Raw genomic sequence first — 14,285 nt, forward strand, 5'->3', positions numbered from 1 at the left:
CAGCAAGAAAGAGAGGGAGTGAAACAGAGATGAAGATAAAGGAGAAAGTGAGGGGGATGGGTAAAAATGAAAAAAAGTGGGGCTGTCAATAAAGGGAAGCAGAAAACAGCTGCATGGGGGTGGACCTGAGAGCAAATGAATAGTTGTTGATAGCACCATTCTATAATTACAGGTTGATAAGCAGGAAACTATTGATTTTTCTTTATTAAGCACTGTGGAGGCAGCCATTGTGTTAATGTAAACATAGATTAAACATTACATAACTGTATCAGCTACCTATATACAGGGTAGTACAAAACTGACCAGCTGCTGGTTAACTAACTAATCTCAGTCCTCCTTATATTAGTAAACTCTACAAAGCTTTATATAAAAAAACTGGAAACATTTACTCAAAACTTGGATGAATTTGTCAGTTATATGAATCCCGATTTAACAGAGCCTTCAGCACTTCACTGCCTCTCCTTTTCCTGCACCATGTACATCCATGCTGCCATGTTGCCTTCTGTCCCACTGGTGGGGGATGTGATGCTCCAGATATGTTACAAAGTGTCCTTCTGGAGAGGGGCTCTGGTGCCTTTCCTCTGATCAGTGAATTGAATGATTGTTGTGCAGTGTAGCACAATATAGCACAAAACACTCCCCAACATACAAACAACAAGCTGAAGGTGAATTAATAGTGCTAAAAAGCAACAAAAGGGCTGCTTTTGGAACACAGTTGGCTTGAGGAGCTCCGTTATGACATGCAAATACTAGGGATTCACGTTAAGATGTAATTCTGGTCAGTCAATAGACCTTTTTCACTGCAGCCGGTGTTACCAGTGATATAAGTGGCACCCTGACTCTGTGTGACCTGAATGGAACAGAACCTTAATGAGTATCTTTGGTAACACCTGTGTTTTTGCCACTATTTCATGTCAAAATGGCTGCTGTGAAAATGTCTCTAAAGGGAAATGTAACTCATGGGTATTATCAAAGTTCATTACAGTTTTCCAGCTGGTTAATTACTCATCATTGTGTTCACCTGGTGTTCCAGATATCAATCAGTCCCTGATTAGAAGGCTAAAATGAAAACAGGCAGCTCTGAGTCCTGAGAGCAGAGACAGTGAACATCTGCCCGAGATGACAACTTTTTTCATTCTGATGAGTATTTTTCTAGTCCATACATTTTTTACACAGGTCTTTCTGTACCTACAGCATTTCACATAAACTACAAATTTCCACACTAACTCATGCATCATGAATATTGTCTAATCATAGCTATAGGCCTAAAGTGCATAAATTTGAGTTACCTGTGTGAGGAGATTACCAAACAGACTTTTTAGTCTTACACTAATGTTAAAATCTTGTATGACTGGCAATAGAAGGGTCTGAAATCTGTCATTAACACTGTTTCTGTAAGAGCTATGCACTTGATTTTGGTGGTGATATTGCGTTGTCAGTTAGTGTGGTACTGTCTGAACTAGGGCTGCACAATTAATTGAGATGTTATCGAAATCACAGTATGACAAAGTGCAATATCCAAATCGCAGAAGCTGCACTTTTTTTTTTGATAAATGAAAAACGTGTGACAAAACAGTTTTATAATGAAGTATGGTAGTCCTACAGAGATGTCCTGGCCTGCAAATCTTGTTCTTCAGTAGTACAAAAAAACATGTTTGTTTGGTACAGACCAGAACAGATGTCACTTCATCATGATTTTAATAGCTTTTTTTCTGTGAAAATGAAAACTGTGGATCATATTGCAGTTGCAATATCTGTCAAAATAATCGCAATATGTCAAAATCTCAGTTTGGTCCTATGAAACCTGGGAAATATTATGTTGCAATTAAAGGCTGTGAAAGTATTCATTTCTCACATACAATTAAATGATCTGTGCCAAGTTGGTCTATGGAGATAAGCTGGCACTATGTTTAAATAGACGCTTGAAGGGTATTAAACACACAATATGTAATTTCTCCCTAGGAATCTCTCACATTAAAACAGAAACAACAGACTTGGTTTGATAAAACCATTACAGAGTGTGGGATCATGGGAGTTGTTGTCTTTTTTTTTAAACATCCACTATAACTAATGAAAATCTACCTGATGTTCATGAAATAATATTAAAGTTTTATTCATTTCATGTTCGGCAGCTTCCTTCCCTCTGTCGTGTAGCAGCCAGAAGAAAAGGCACCATTGCCTCGAATAAATTACAGGATCTCTGGTTTTGACCATTGTTGGAAACATTTGGCTTAATGTAAGCACACAGCTCAAAAAATATGTAACAAAAGTCTAGCGTTTTTAGACACGTTAATGTGGAAAGGTTACACATTATAGCTTGAAATGAACATAGTTTGATAAAGGTTTAATAACTGTTTTCTTTAGTTATTCTTGTAAGCTAATACATGACACTCCCATGTCTGCACAACACTGGGCTGGATTAGTACATGCAAAATAAACATAATGATATTATCTGTTTTAGTAAACATAGTTGGACATCATGATTGCTTTTCAGGGACCCTTTTTCATGCATAAGGGGGGTTTCAACAATTACAGCCTGCTTCTAACCATACAAACAACCCACTAATATACTACTGCAACAAAATACCTCTCAGTTTGTCAGGCTTTATTGTATCAATATGTCACCATGGAAGGAATCCACTACATCTTTAAGGAATTACCCAGTCTGTAAAGGTCAATGTTAGGAGAATCTCTGCAGTTTGCAGCTGTAGCTGTTTGCCCTCCTGTACTATAATAAGAACTGCACACTGAGTGGCTGAATAAGCTGTTCCTTTAATGGTTAAATGAGTTAACTTAATGTAGAGCAAATGTCAAATGCTATCTGCCATCATCATCTCAGTTTGTAATTCAAGGACCGAGCTTTTAAATTACTGTGCATTAGGTAATGGAATGAAAGCTAACCTCACCTCTCAGGCATATAATTTCCAAGAAACGTACTCTGCAAATGCATTTGATTTGTAAGGTGTTACAGGATCCACGAGAAGCTCTTCAGGTAAAATTTAAAGGTTGCAAATCCCCACTGCATCTTCTCAGAATTTAAGCTTTTGCAAGTTCATCTATTTGCATTTTCTTTAATGATGATTAATCCATTTCTTTCTGTCTTTGGATTAATTTGAACAGTTGCTGCTCTCATGAACTCAGAGGGATTTTATGCCTGGTGCTAAGTCTGTGTGACGCTTCACAGCACTGTCAGAATTAACTATATGCTGGCATTTAGTTGTGCGCAGTACAATACATCTCAGTGAGGTAAATCTAGACAGGAAAATGTGCTTGAATTAAACTGAATATAAATCAGTACCATAAAGAGATGTTTAAATGATCACAGCCACATTTTGCCTGTTCAGGAAGCTAATAATGATACATTGTCTGTAACCAAACAGCTTATTTGAATAATCGTCCAGAATGGCCAAAAATTAATTCAGTAGTTCATTGTCTAAAAATAAATAAATACAGTTTTCACAAATACTATTAGAGATACATTGACTGACCTGTGTTGTACCTCTAGTATTTTTACTCTCTGCTCTTTCTTGTCTCTGTCTGCAGCCAATTCTGTACATTTTAAATTTACCTCATGCCATTTGCACTTCATACTCACTCCTTAATAACATGCTCATCAGACATCACCTTGCTACAGTCAGTAGATAATTACAGAAGACTCATTCAGACCTATTTTCGTTAAAAATAACCATTTTTAATGTTACCACTGGCATCCAGTAGACGATTATTACATTTTAAACAGGGAGATGGACCTCGTTCATTTTGTTCACACGCAGCAACTGAACCAACTCATAAACAACTCTTTTGGTTCCATATTTTCATTAGTATACTTATGCGAATCAAAAGGACTGCCCCCTAACGGTAGATTTAGGGCGAGTGTCCTCCTAGCGCTGGCAGGATGCTGTGGAGCGCTGGGACAAAGCATCTGTGTTGTTGAAAAAACAAAAATACATTGCATGTGGGGGTTTTTTCTATGATGATATGTTGAAATTTCTATGACCATGCCATTGTTGCACAGTCCAGCATCGCCCCTTTGGTCTATTAGCTCTTCATATCTATTTGTGTGACATTTTTTCACTTTCAGCACCAACCAGAAGATGTGCTGCCTCGGTTTGACTCGGCTCATCAGCCAAGTGCTGCGTGGAACTGCATCTGGGCTGCTCGCTTGAAGCCGCTGTAAAACTCTGGTTAACCACATACCATTTCCTATGTGTTTTTCACAGTGAAGGTTTCGTTATCTCAATGCTTTTCTTATGAAGCAGCAAAAGCAGGAAATGCAAATTTTTCGTCGATACCTGGAAAAAGCACCTGTGACAATACCAGCACCTTTCTGAAAAGTTTCGAAATGATCAACTGGAAACGCTCTGAGCGGCAGCACCCCTTATCCCCCCTAAAAACAACTACTGCTGGCTTTAAAACATCCACTCTTGAGTTGAATACTTATAGACTTGTTATTATATTTAAAATCAGACTGATGGTGGGTAAATAAAATGACTCATTCGCTCCACATCATCCCTCATTGTCAACTTGATGGAGCACTGATGAGAGAAACATGTTGGTCTCTGATGGTCATCTGAACTTCATCTTTTCCACTACAACCCATCAAAATACAGTCATTGTTGCCTTCTCAGTTGATTTTCACTCTCAAGTGTCTTCTCAAGTGCCAAACCCCAAACACAGCTTTCATCTCATTTGCATTATCACAACTGCTGTTGCCAGCCAACACCTACCAATACAACTGTTTTTTTTTTCTCATGTGCGTGTAAGCCTCCGAAGACAGAAAATTCACTTATCTCCTGCCAATGCTAACTTCAGACTACTCTCCAAGGTGTTTCAGCACAACACTTTGACAAGTGTTAGTATCCTGTAGCTACGTATGCTGCAACAACAACAGACTTTACATACACCATGGGGCAGAATGCTTAAAGCTGCACTAGGATGGATTTCAATGTAAGAATTCATGCAGCCTAAATCAAAAAGTGGGGCTGCAACAAAGAGGAGCTTCTTATGCCCCTATGGAGACGCTCTAGATTCACCCTCTTCACCCAAATTTAAGTCTGCTGTTGGGTGTTGTCACTGTAATCTCTTTGTAATGCTGAAATTTAACATCAAATGCAAAGCTTCTACTGTACCTGAGCAACACATCAACCACAGAAAGATGAATTTCTGAGTCTAATTTGTGCCACATGATACTAAGACTAAGAAAGAAGAGTGGAATTGTATTTCCTAATTTATGATTTATATTAATTATTACGAATCAAGCTACAAAACAGTAGCACAAGCCCATTTGTGTTAAATAAGTCTACAATAGCTTTGTGTAGGTGGTTACTGAATGCAGAGTGACTCCTGGGCTGCAGAGTGAAGGTGTTTCATATTGAGCATCACCTCGACTGCATCAGTACATGCATCTCCCACAGGGACATAATCTAGGTGCACATTCTCCCTGGAAGCACTATTTAGATTGTCCAACTAAAACTTTGATCAAACATGTAAAAATACTTTCAGCGGTGCATGTTTTGAAGCTCATTACTGTCCCAACCAGCTTAAGACATTCTCTAAAAATAAAAATAAAATCCCTAAAGTGCTGCTGGGCTTTCTTCACCACCAGAACGCTGATATTACTACAGTGAAACAGGAAAAGTCATGAAAAATAAATAAACTCCCTGGATTCGTGCTCAGCACTGTTACTCAACATATTTAGTACTCCTTACATTTTGGACTTAAATATTCACTTGTTAATTTATGTTCATCTAACGCAAATTAATGAGATTCTGAATCTCATTTCTGTGGGATGATTCATCATTGATAAGACCCACACAGATGTATCATCCTCAAATTTAATAATCAGATTAGGATCATAGATACAGTAAATGGTGCCATAGTGGCTGCTTGGCTGCAGTGCTTCTGCTGAGGGTAGTGAGGAGGGGGCTTCCATCTCGTCTGGTCTGGAGCCTCTTTTTATAAGAACGTTGTGCTTATTTGCAACATAAGAAAGCAACTATTTTTTATGTTATCAGCGTTCATTTTGACAAATTTTGATTTCATTTTAGTCATAGTCTATTGACTAAAATGCCATTTAGTGTTAGTCATATTTTAGTCATCTCATTTGTTTAGTTTTTAATATCATAAGATTTTAATTGACTAAATTCAGTGGACTTACTTGACTAAAATGTAATGTAATGCATTATTTAAACATTTCTCTAGAATTCCCAGACTCACACTCCCAGTGGAAACATCTAATAACCTGTTATTAATTATAGTTTCCATATAGTTTCTAATTTCTGTTCCTTTTCTCCCATGTTGTGATTAAATTTATTGGGTCAGATCTCAATAATGTATTATAGACCTGCCCTGCACAGCATCCATGTAGGCTATATTGGCAGGTTAATCTGAAACCTCATTGCTAGATGCTACTAAATCATACAACCTGGTCCTTTAACCAGGCTTGTTTTTTACATGAAACTAAATGAAACAACAATGAATACCTTACCCTAACCTCGCAAAATACTTTACCTGTAAAGCCAATCCAAACCAACAAATGACAAAAAAGAATTTTGTTTGTATGTTGTGAAAGAATGTATTCTTTCTTTTCATGTCCACAGTAACAGCACTACCATAAACATTTAAAGCAGAAAAATTGTCTGATCTAACATGCAGCTACACTTAATTAGCTAAATGCTGTATTATTTTGCTGTTTATTTGTCAGGTGGAACCAGTTCTCCTCAACTCTCTTCACCGGTCTCACGCTCACATAAAGCTCAGTAGTCTTGATCATTTCATCCCCTCCCCCTCTGCCCACACAAGCATGCACACACCATTTTTATGCTGAGTACATACATTTTTATGTATGTTGCACTTGTAGTGGGGCATTGTTGTGTTAACCCTCCCCCAGCTTCTCTGTTTTGTCCACACATACACAAACACGGAAAGTAGAGGCCGTGTTAACACTCAGCACTGTAAGACTGGTTAATGGTTTCACTAGAAACAAACATGCAGTAATCGCAGCAGTGGGTATTTTCTCCTGTCCGATGATCATCAATCATTGTAAGAACAAACCTGAAACAGCTATTTGGTGCAGAACACTACATATTCTCTGTACTGCTGTTATCAAACAGCACCTTGAAAAAATGCTTTTGTTTCTTATTGGCTATCCAGGCAATAAAAAGAGGAATTAGAGGTTTATCACAAACATTAGTGAGACACTTGTCTAAATACAGATAATATAGTCCACTCCTCATGAAAAATTGAAAAAATATGGATTATTTGTACTGGCCATGGCTTTTGTGGTTCTTATAGATTTTTGGAGGAAAATTCTGTCTTGTCTTGTCCACATGAAACAGAAAACTGTGTTATTTGCTTATTTGCATTAGTGCTACTTTCACCCAAATCAGTGAACAGAGTCACTGACTTGTTTCTGAACAAGTTATAGAGTTGTGCTTTTGCACAGTAATGGTAGTCAGTGAGGCCCGGCCCCCAGCTAATGTTCTTGAAGCAATCCTCTGTCAAATACCTTGAGCGTAATCTGCTGTCATAGATACTACCTTCCCCAAAGTGAAAATTTGAGCCAGTAACCATGGTATTTTTGGGAAATGGAGCAAGGTCTGAGATGGTGAATGCCCGAAGACACACAGATATGCCATACTGTTGCTAATGAACTAACTAATGAACCTTAGCCTTAGCTCTGCGCTGCTAAAATGAAACTTGTTATTGGTTGAAATCGGTTGGTTCTAGCTTACTTATGTAAGCATGCATCATATTTTGTTCTACAGGAAGAAAACACGATTGGATTTCGATTTTTTGTACTTTTGTTTGGCATATATTGTTAAACAGGTGCACAATATGATTGTGTATGTGATCTAAAAATGTTAAAAAGGTATTTTTAAATTCATCTTGACTTTAAAGGTAGACTTGGTAGGATTTGTCCGAGCTGTTTGTGAACGATCTAGTATGTTAAATACCAGTGTGTTTGGGTTGGTAAACTGTCCCGTGCGCAGCAAAGTAGTGAAAAAATAAAGATTTCCAGGCAGAGGGCAGGGTCTTAGCAGATGCAACCACCACCACACACTTCTAGTGGGTCATGATGTGATGGGAAGGGATTTCATTTATGTGAGTCTACTTATACATGTTTTTAAAGGCAACTGTTGCATATTGTGTCTTTAAGGTGTGAAAAATAGCAGACAATTTTTTAATGCCTTTTTCCTTAGCTGTAGCTAGTTAACTATAGTAGCAATGTATATACCAACCCTGTGTGTGTCTGTGTGATTTTGTGACATTTAGGAAGCAGAATCATACAATGAATAAACGGAAACATTTCACCTCCGTCCACAAATTTGTATTTATTCATCACACCCACTCGTGTCTTTCTGCTCACTTTACATTCAGTCATCTGAAAGTGCCTCGAGTTCTGAGTCTGTAGACACCTTTAGAGTTTATTTGTGTTTAGTTTTCTATGAATGTTGATGTCATGGAAGGTGAATTACTCACAGATTCTGTCTGCGCACCAAACGCTGATGCTAAATTTGATTTCAAATGCTGATGATGCATGTCTGTGCCAGATGCTTAGTGAGGTGGGTTTGTTAATATATAATGTTCTTGTCTGTTCAGTGTCTGACGATCAAGATCAATTAAAAATATCTGTAATGTTAACTACCATTAAAAAGGGTCTCTGTTGGTTACTCAAGTAGCCCACTACCATTTGTGCAGCTCTGATGTGCTCACCTCTAGGTTTTTAGTGGCACACCACGTAACTAGGCAACCCAACTTGCAATACTATGCAGATTTAATACCGCTGGTTTTGACATTTGTAAAGGATCATGTTGGCAAGTTTGAATATTTGAGTTCTTCTCTCAAATAAGCCATCAGGTCTCTTGCAGAAATCCTGTCATCCCAGTAGTAAGACACTGTTTATTCTTATGAGCACCATCTATTTGATTGCTACTTGCTATTATTTGTTGCATGGCTTTTATAGATAGCTACAGTGAGGGACACTTCTGCATAGCACTAGTGTGCTGCCTACTCCCACAAGCTGCACATCCATTGCTCACACACAACACCAGCTGCAGCGTTTGATAGCAGATAAGCCAGGAAGAACAAGTTAGTAAGGTAGAGGCGACCCTGAATGGTTCAATTTTCGACCTGAACAGAGCATTAGTAAATATCTGCTACTGCACATTGTTGTTGCTGCATGTCTCCGAGCTTACTGTCAGAGCTGAGGCTCACCGCTCTTTATAAAACAAGATGACACAAACAGCAGGATAAAATAGGTCAAATCCATAGGAGGAAATGTGTGTTTGCAAGGCTATAAAAACAGTTACAGTCAGGATGTGAAATGTAAAACCAGCGCCTCATACACAGGGACACAGGCTGCAGCAAAGCAAACCACCTCTGCTTTGATCTCACCTGCTGATATTCTCTACATCATTACTCTTCTTGATCATTTGATTGGTTGGCTGGTAAGGAGTGACAGCAGGTCGTTTTCGTGTCCATTTTCCAGTAAGGACGTCTGAGCATTGATTCTCAGGGTGAGGTGATCATCGATCTTGATATTGAGATGAAGGCACACCGATCCCCGAGTCGTAAATCATTCATTACATTAATACACCGTTTCCATTTAATCTCTACCCTTTTGGCTGGTTTACATTGTACAGCCTTCAGTATAAGCACCACCCTCAATCGTAGCTTGAAGACAAACTTCAGCGAGGCAGTCTGTCTTGATTAAATGTTGTGGGGCCATCAATGAGCATTAAGCATAAAAGAGCACATTAAAGCACTGCTGAACGCTTCCAACCACATAAAAACCCTTTTAATTAAGTTCCTGAATTAAAGATGACTGAGAGACTCTGTGCTGGGCTTTGTTTAAGAACAAAGGTTATGCAAACAAATAACCTTGGAAGATCACCTTGGGAAATGACCAGGCATGTGGTGGCTACAGATACATAGATGTTTAGCAACCATATGGCAGTCTTGGAGAATGTATGGGATAAACACAAGAAGTAAAGCTGAAAATATATAGACGAATGGGGATATAAAATTATACAGTGGAACAGTAAAGGCATATTCTTGTAATATACTACACATCCCATAAGATCTGTCATAATAAAATCCCACTGATACCAACCCAGCACAAGGCTGCAACAGACTGGATACAAGCTGTTTGAGGGCTCCTGAACCTGCTGGAAATATGTACTTTGGCATGTTGAATGGATATACTACGACACTCGATAAATTCCTACTATTAACATGCTAATGAAAGAACAATTTTGGGATGTCTGGCATTTTTCAAAAGAAAATGATCCATTTTGGCTTTATAGAATAATGCAAATATGCCAATTGGTAAAGGGATAGTTCTGACTGTTTAATGTGGGGTTGTATGAGGTATTTCTCAATAGTCAGTGTTTTAACTACAATAGCTGGCTGTCGACACACCTTCAGTTTGGAGAAGCAGAGAGAAGCACCAGCATCAAAGCTAAGCAATGTACTGCTGTAGAAGGGGTCAGCAACAAAACGTATTTTAGCCACTTAAAAAAGGTTTACCTAAAAGATTCAATCAGTGTACACTACATTGAGAATATTCTTTACTTTGCCGTCAGACAGCCTGACAGGAAACTGCCGTTGCGTAAGCCAGATATTGCTCCCTCCAAACCAGCCAACCAACTCCATCAATGATATTTATAATTTTACTTTGCAGAAAACAGGAGTTGCTGGTCTATTTCTGCCTCAATCTGTTAGTTAGTTTGTGTTATTGTATGACTCTTGTTTTAAAAGGATAGTTAGAGTCACCAAAGTCGCACAATAACACAGTAGTAACTGACAGATCGAGGCAGTGGTAGGTAAAGAACTCCTGTGCTTTGTGAGGAAAAAAAAAAATACTGATTTATCCATGGAGTTTGGTTGGTTTGGAGAGAGCGAGATTTGTATAACGATAGTTTCCCGGCGGAAAGGGCTGTGTTTAACATAGGCTTAAAATGATAACATAATTTTTTAAGCAGACCTTTTTTAAGTGGCTAAAAAACCTTTTGTTGTTGACCCTGTCTGCAACAGTACATTGCTTTGCTATCATCATAGTGCTCTGCTTCTCCAAACTTGCATGCTGACCACCATCTACTGTAGGTGATACACTGACTGTGGATAAATACCTCATACAACCCCACTTCATATGATCTGAACTATCCCCTTAAAAAAAAAATCAAATATCTGCTTGTAATAAATGCTTGAGATGATCTAAAACCCCTCGTTATAAGCCAGATATGTTAAAATCAGCATTACCAAATCAAGCACAATCCATTTTAATTGAGTAGTTAATCCCATTTTGAGATCTGCTCTTATTACAGAATAGATGTTTGCTGTGGGGTTACATTTCACTGGATGGTCATGATTGTAAGATGCAAACTTGAGTATGCCGGAGGAGAATTTGTTTTCCACCAGGAAGGCGTGGTGTTTCAGATGGAGAAAAAGAGGAAGATTGGAGCCACAAGGGAGTGTGGCGCGGGGACACACGGGATTATCTGCGCTAGTAATACTCAACATTGAGCACAGCAGGACCTCTCCTCTAGAAACCCAGAAAGCAAACACCCACATTAATTCCACCAGCGGTGTCTTACAAACATAGAAACTGTTCTCCTCTGCCAGACAAAATGTAAAAATAATCATAATTAATGAAACATGACAGAAATATCCACCTGTTTCTTTTCTAATGATTAGGGCCCAACCAATACTGAATATCAGGGAGGGAAAAAATCTGATACTGACATATCGGCCAATATTATTAGACAGATTATTACGTATATTACATATCAATCATGTCTCCTAGAAATTATGTTTGTATATTACTAAATTGTTTTCATAATCATGTTGTGGTGGCAGAACTAATTCCTGCCTGGATTATGTTCACACACCACATTTCTCTGAAACAATACATTTATGTAATGTGCTGGATTCACAAGGAGGTGGTTAGGATGAAAGGTGGGTGTAAAAAGTGCAGGATTTCAACACCACAGTTGCATTCAGACTCAGCTACAACAAAAACACTTTGGTTAGGGTTAGGAGAATATAATTTTGGTTAAATAATATTAATTAAAAAATTGCACTGCTGTCTTTTTAACAGTGCTATAGTCACAATGAGTGGATAGTGTATTGCAAGATTGCTTATTTTGGCGGAAAATAAATTAAATACGTTGTCAGTGACATTTGTGCCGATACTTTCAGTATTCTTCATCTTGATGTGTATAAGAATATTTCATCATTAAGTTAATATAAACATGTAGCCCTATTTTTCTGTCAAAAAGATATTCGCTATTGTACAATAGTTGTATAGAAACATAAATTCTGTGAGACAGGGCCGAGAATATGTACATGAACCAAAATGTGGTTATCATGCACGTGAACATTTTGATGTATGAACAAACTGCATCAAGCTCTGTTCAGCAGACACCATAATGCTGATACTGATATAGACCGATATAGCTGTGACAGGCAATATCGCGCCAATAATATCGGTCAGCCGTTACATCAGGCGGGCTCTGATTATATGTAACTAATCAAAATGCAGGGACTGAAACAGATTATAGTGGCAAGGCAGAACATGAACCAAAATGTCAGAGCTGAATCAACAAACAAATTATCTGGAGCTGTGTACACATGTACACATCGCTTTGGCAAGTGTAGGGACAAAAACCTGGCCAGAGTGGACCAGTGTAGTCGGATTTGGCTTGGAAAAGCTAACAGATCAGAGTGCCATGTGGAGGGAAACACTGAGCTGCTGGCTGCCATACTGGAAACACCTGAAGCAGGGAGGGAAGGAGGGAGGGAGGGGCATCAGAGATCTTATGGACAATCAGTGAATGAATGAACGAACATGGACATAAAAAGACTCACAAAACCAAACTGCAAACACACAGCTGAACATTATATCCTGTTTTCTCTAGCTGATAATAAGCAGTGAGGTTATGATCCATCAGCAGGTCATAACAGCAGGGGCACCGTTCATGTTACCTGATTTCTCTCTGGCCGTGTACAGTTTCTCTGATGAGGAATGATATTTTAGTGGCCCTGAGCAAATAAAGTACATTTCCCAAGGTCACAACAAAAGCATGCCATGCAGTTTGCTTTGCTGAATGTGAACCAGTCAGCATGGGTTAACACCATATGGCAAACCCTAACGGTGACCTGCCCTACAGATCAGGAGGAGGCACCTGATGGTGATGTTTCATTCATTAAATATCAGCATCTTTAGGGTAAAGAAGAAGAGCTACCACCAAACACAACCATGCCTGCCAAGGCTGGATGCTGTCGCCTGGTCCGTGTGTAAATGGAAATCGGCCATCTACGAGCATGAAAAACCGCGGTGATGTAAAGATAATACGCTGTGAATGAGCTGCTACCTGGAAGCATATGTACAGAGAGGAAGCCGTAGGTGAGTGTGATCACTGGACTAATTACTATAGTGGCTGTGTGAGGAGAAAAGCGCGCTTCAAATCAGATGTACAAGAACAAACGCGAGATTTTTAACACATCTCATTATTTCTGAGTACAAACTAAACAGTCCACATTTACACATTGTGCATTTCAACAATAGTCACCATCGGTTGCTGCTGGCACCCCAGGCTTACCTTGCACCCGAACATGAGAGACAGAGTCCGGTTGCTGCAGATGACCTTACACTGGCACATGACCGGCGAGAGACACTTTAAATTCCTGACAGGCAGAGACATCAGTCCAGAGCCTGGCTCACACCAGACAGACAGACAGACAGCACAGACCACAGCTCGTCGGTCCGCCGCCACTCACTCACAGAACCTCGATACGGACACGGAGGAGAGAGCCGCTGAAGCTGAGAGGGGAAGGGGGGTGATGGTCGGTGTTAACAGGCGGGATGCCCGCTTCAGATGTCACCGTAGTTGCCTTACTCGGGTCCAACAGACGTGTTTTTATGCAGCTTCAGATCGTGCATGTTTATCATGTTTAAAGCGTCGGTCTGTCGATGTACAGTGCCATGTTGTCCAAAGGTTTAACACTGGCAGCATCATTCATGATTTGTACTAGTCTCTCTCTCTCTCTCTCTCTCTCTCTCTCTCTCTCTCTCTCTCTCTCTCTTTCTCTCTGATTGACCGTAAAGTTTGTACCCAACGCGCAGCTGGAATTAGTGATATGGCTCATAAATAATATCTCGATATTTTTAGGTTATTCTGATAGAGGCTGTATATCACAATAAAAAAAAAATCTCTAAAATAATATCAGAAAGTCTCCAATTGTGCAAACATATGACAGTCTTATATAGAACTGCAACAATT

At 39.1% G+C, this 14,285-nt stretch overlaps 1 protein-coding gene across 3 annotated transcripts in view; it reads right to left on the bottom strand.

The window, feature by feature from the left end:
* dlg4a (discs, large homolog 4a (Drosophila)) overlaps nt 1–13,993 on the bottom strand; it is a 60,766-nt gene extending 46,773 nt beyond the window's left edge. For all 3 annotated transcript variants that reach the window (XM_084731117.1, XM_084731116.1, XM_084731115.1), the window contains exon 1: nt 13,605–13,993. In XM_084731117.1, the coding sequence (XP_084587243.1) occupies nt 13,605–13,706 (102 nt within the window). In that variant the 5' untranslated portion in view covers nt 13,707–13,993. The remainder of the gene's footprint in view (nt 1–13,604) is intronic.
* Between the last annotated feature and the right edge of the window lie 292 nt (nt 13,994–14,285).

The sequence above is a fragment of the Lutjanus erythropterus genome, chromosome 11 (genome assembly GCF_056507025.1).
Source record: "Lutjanus erythropterus isolate fLutEry1 chromosome 11, fLutEry1.hap2, whole genome shotgun sequence".
Taxonomy (NCBI): domain Eukaryota; kingdom Metazoa; phylum Chordata; class Actinopteri; order Lutjaniformes; family Lutjanidae; genus Lutjanus; species Lutjanus erythropterus.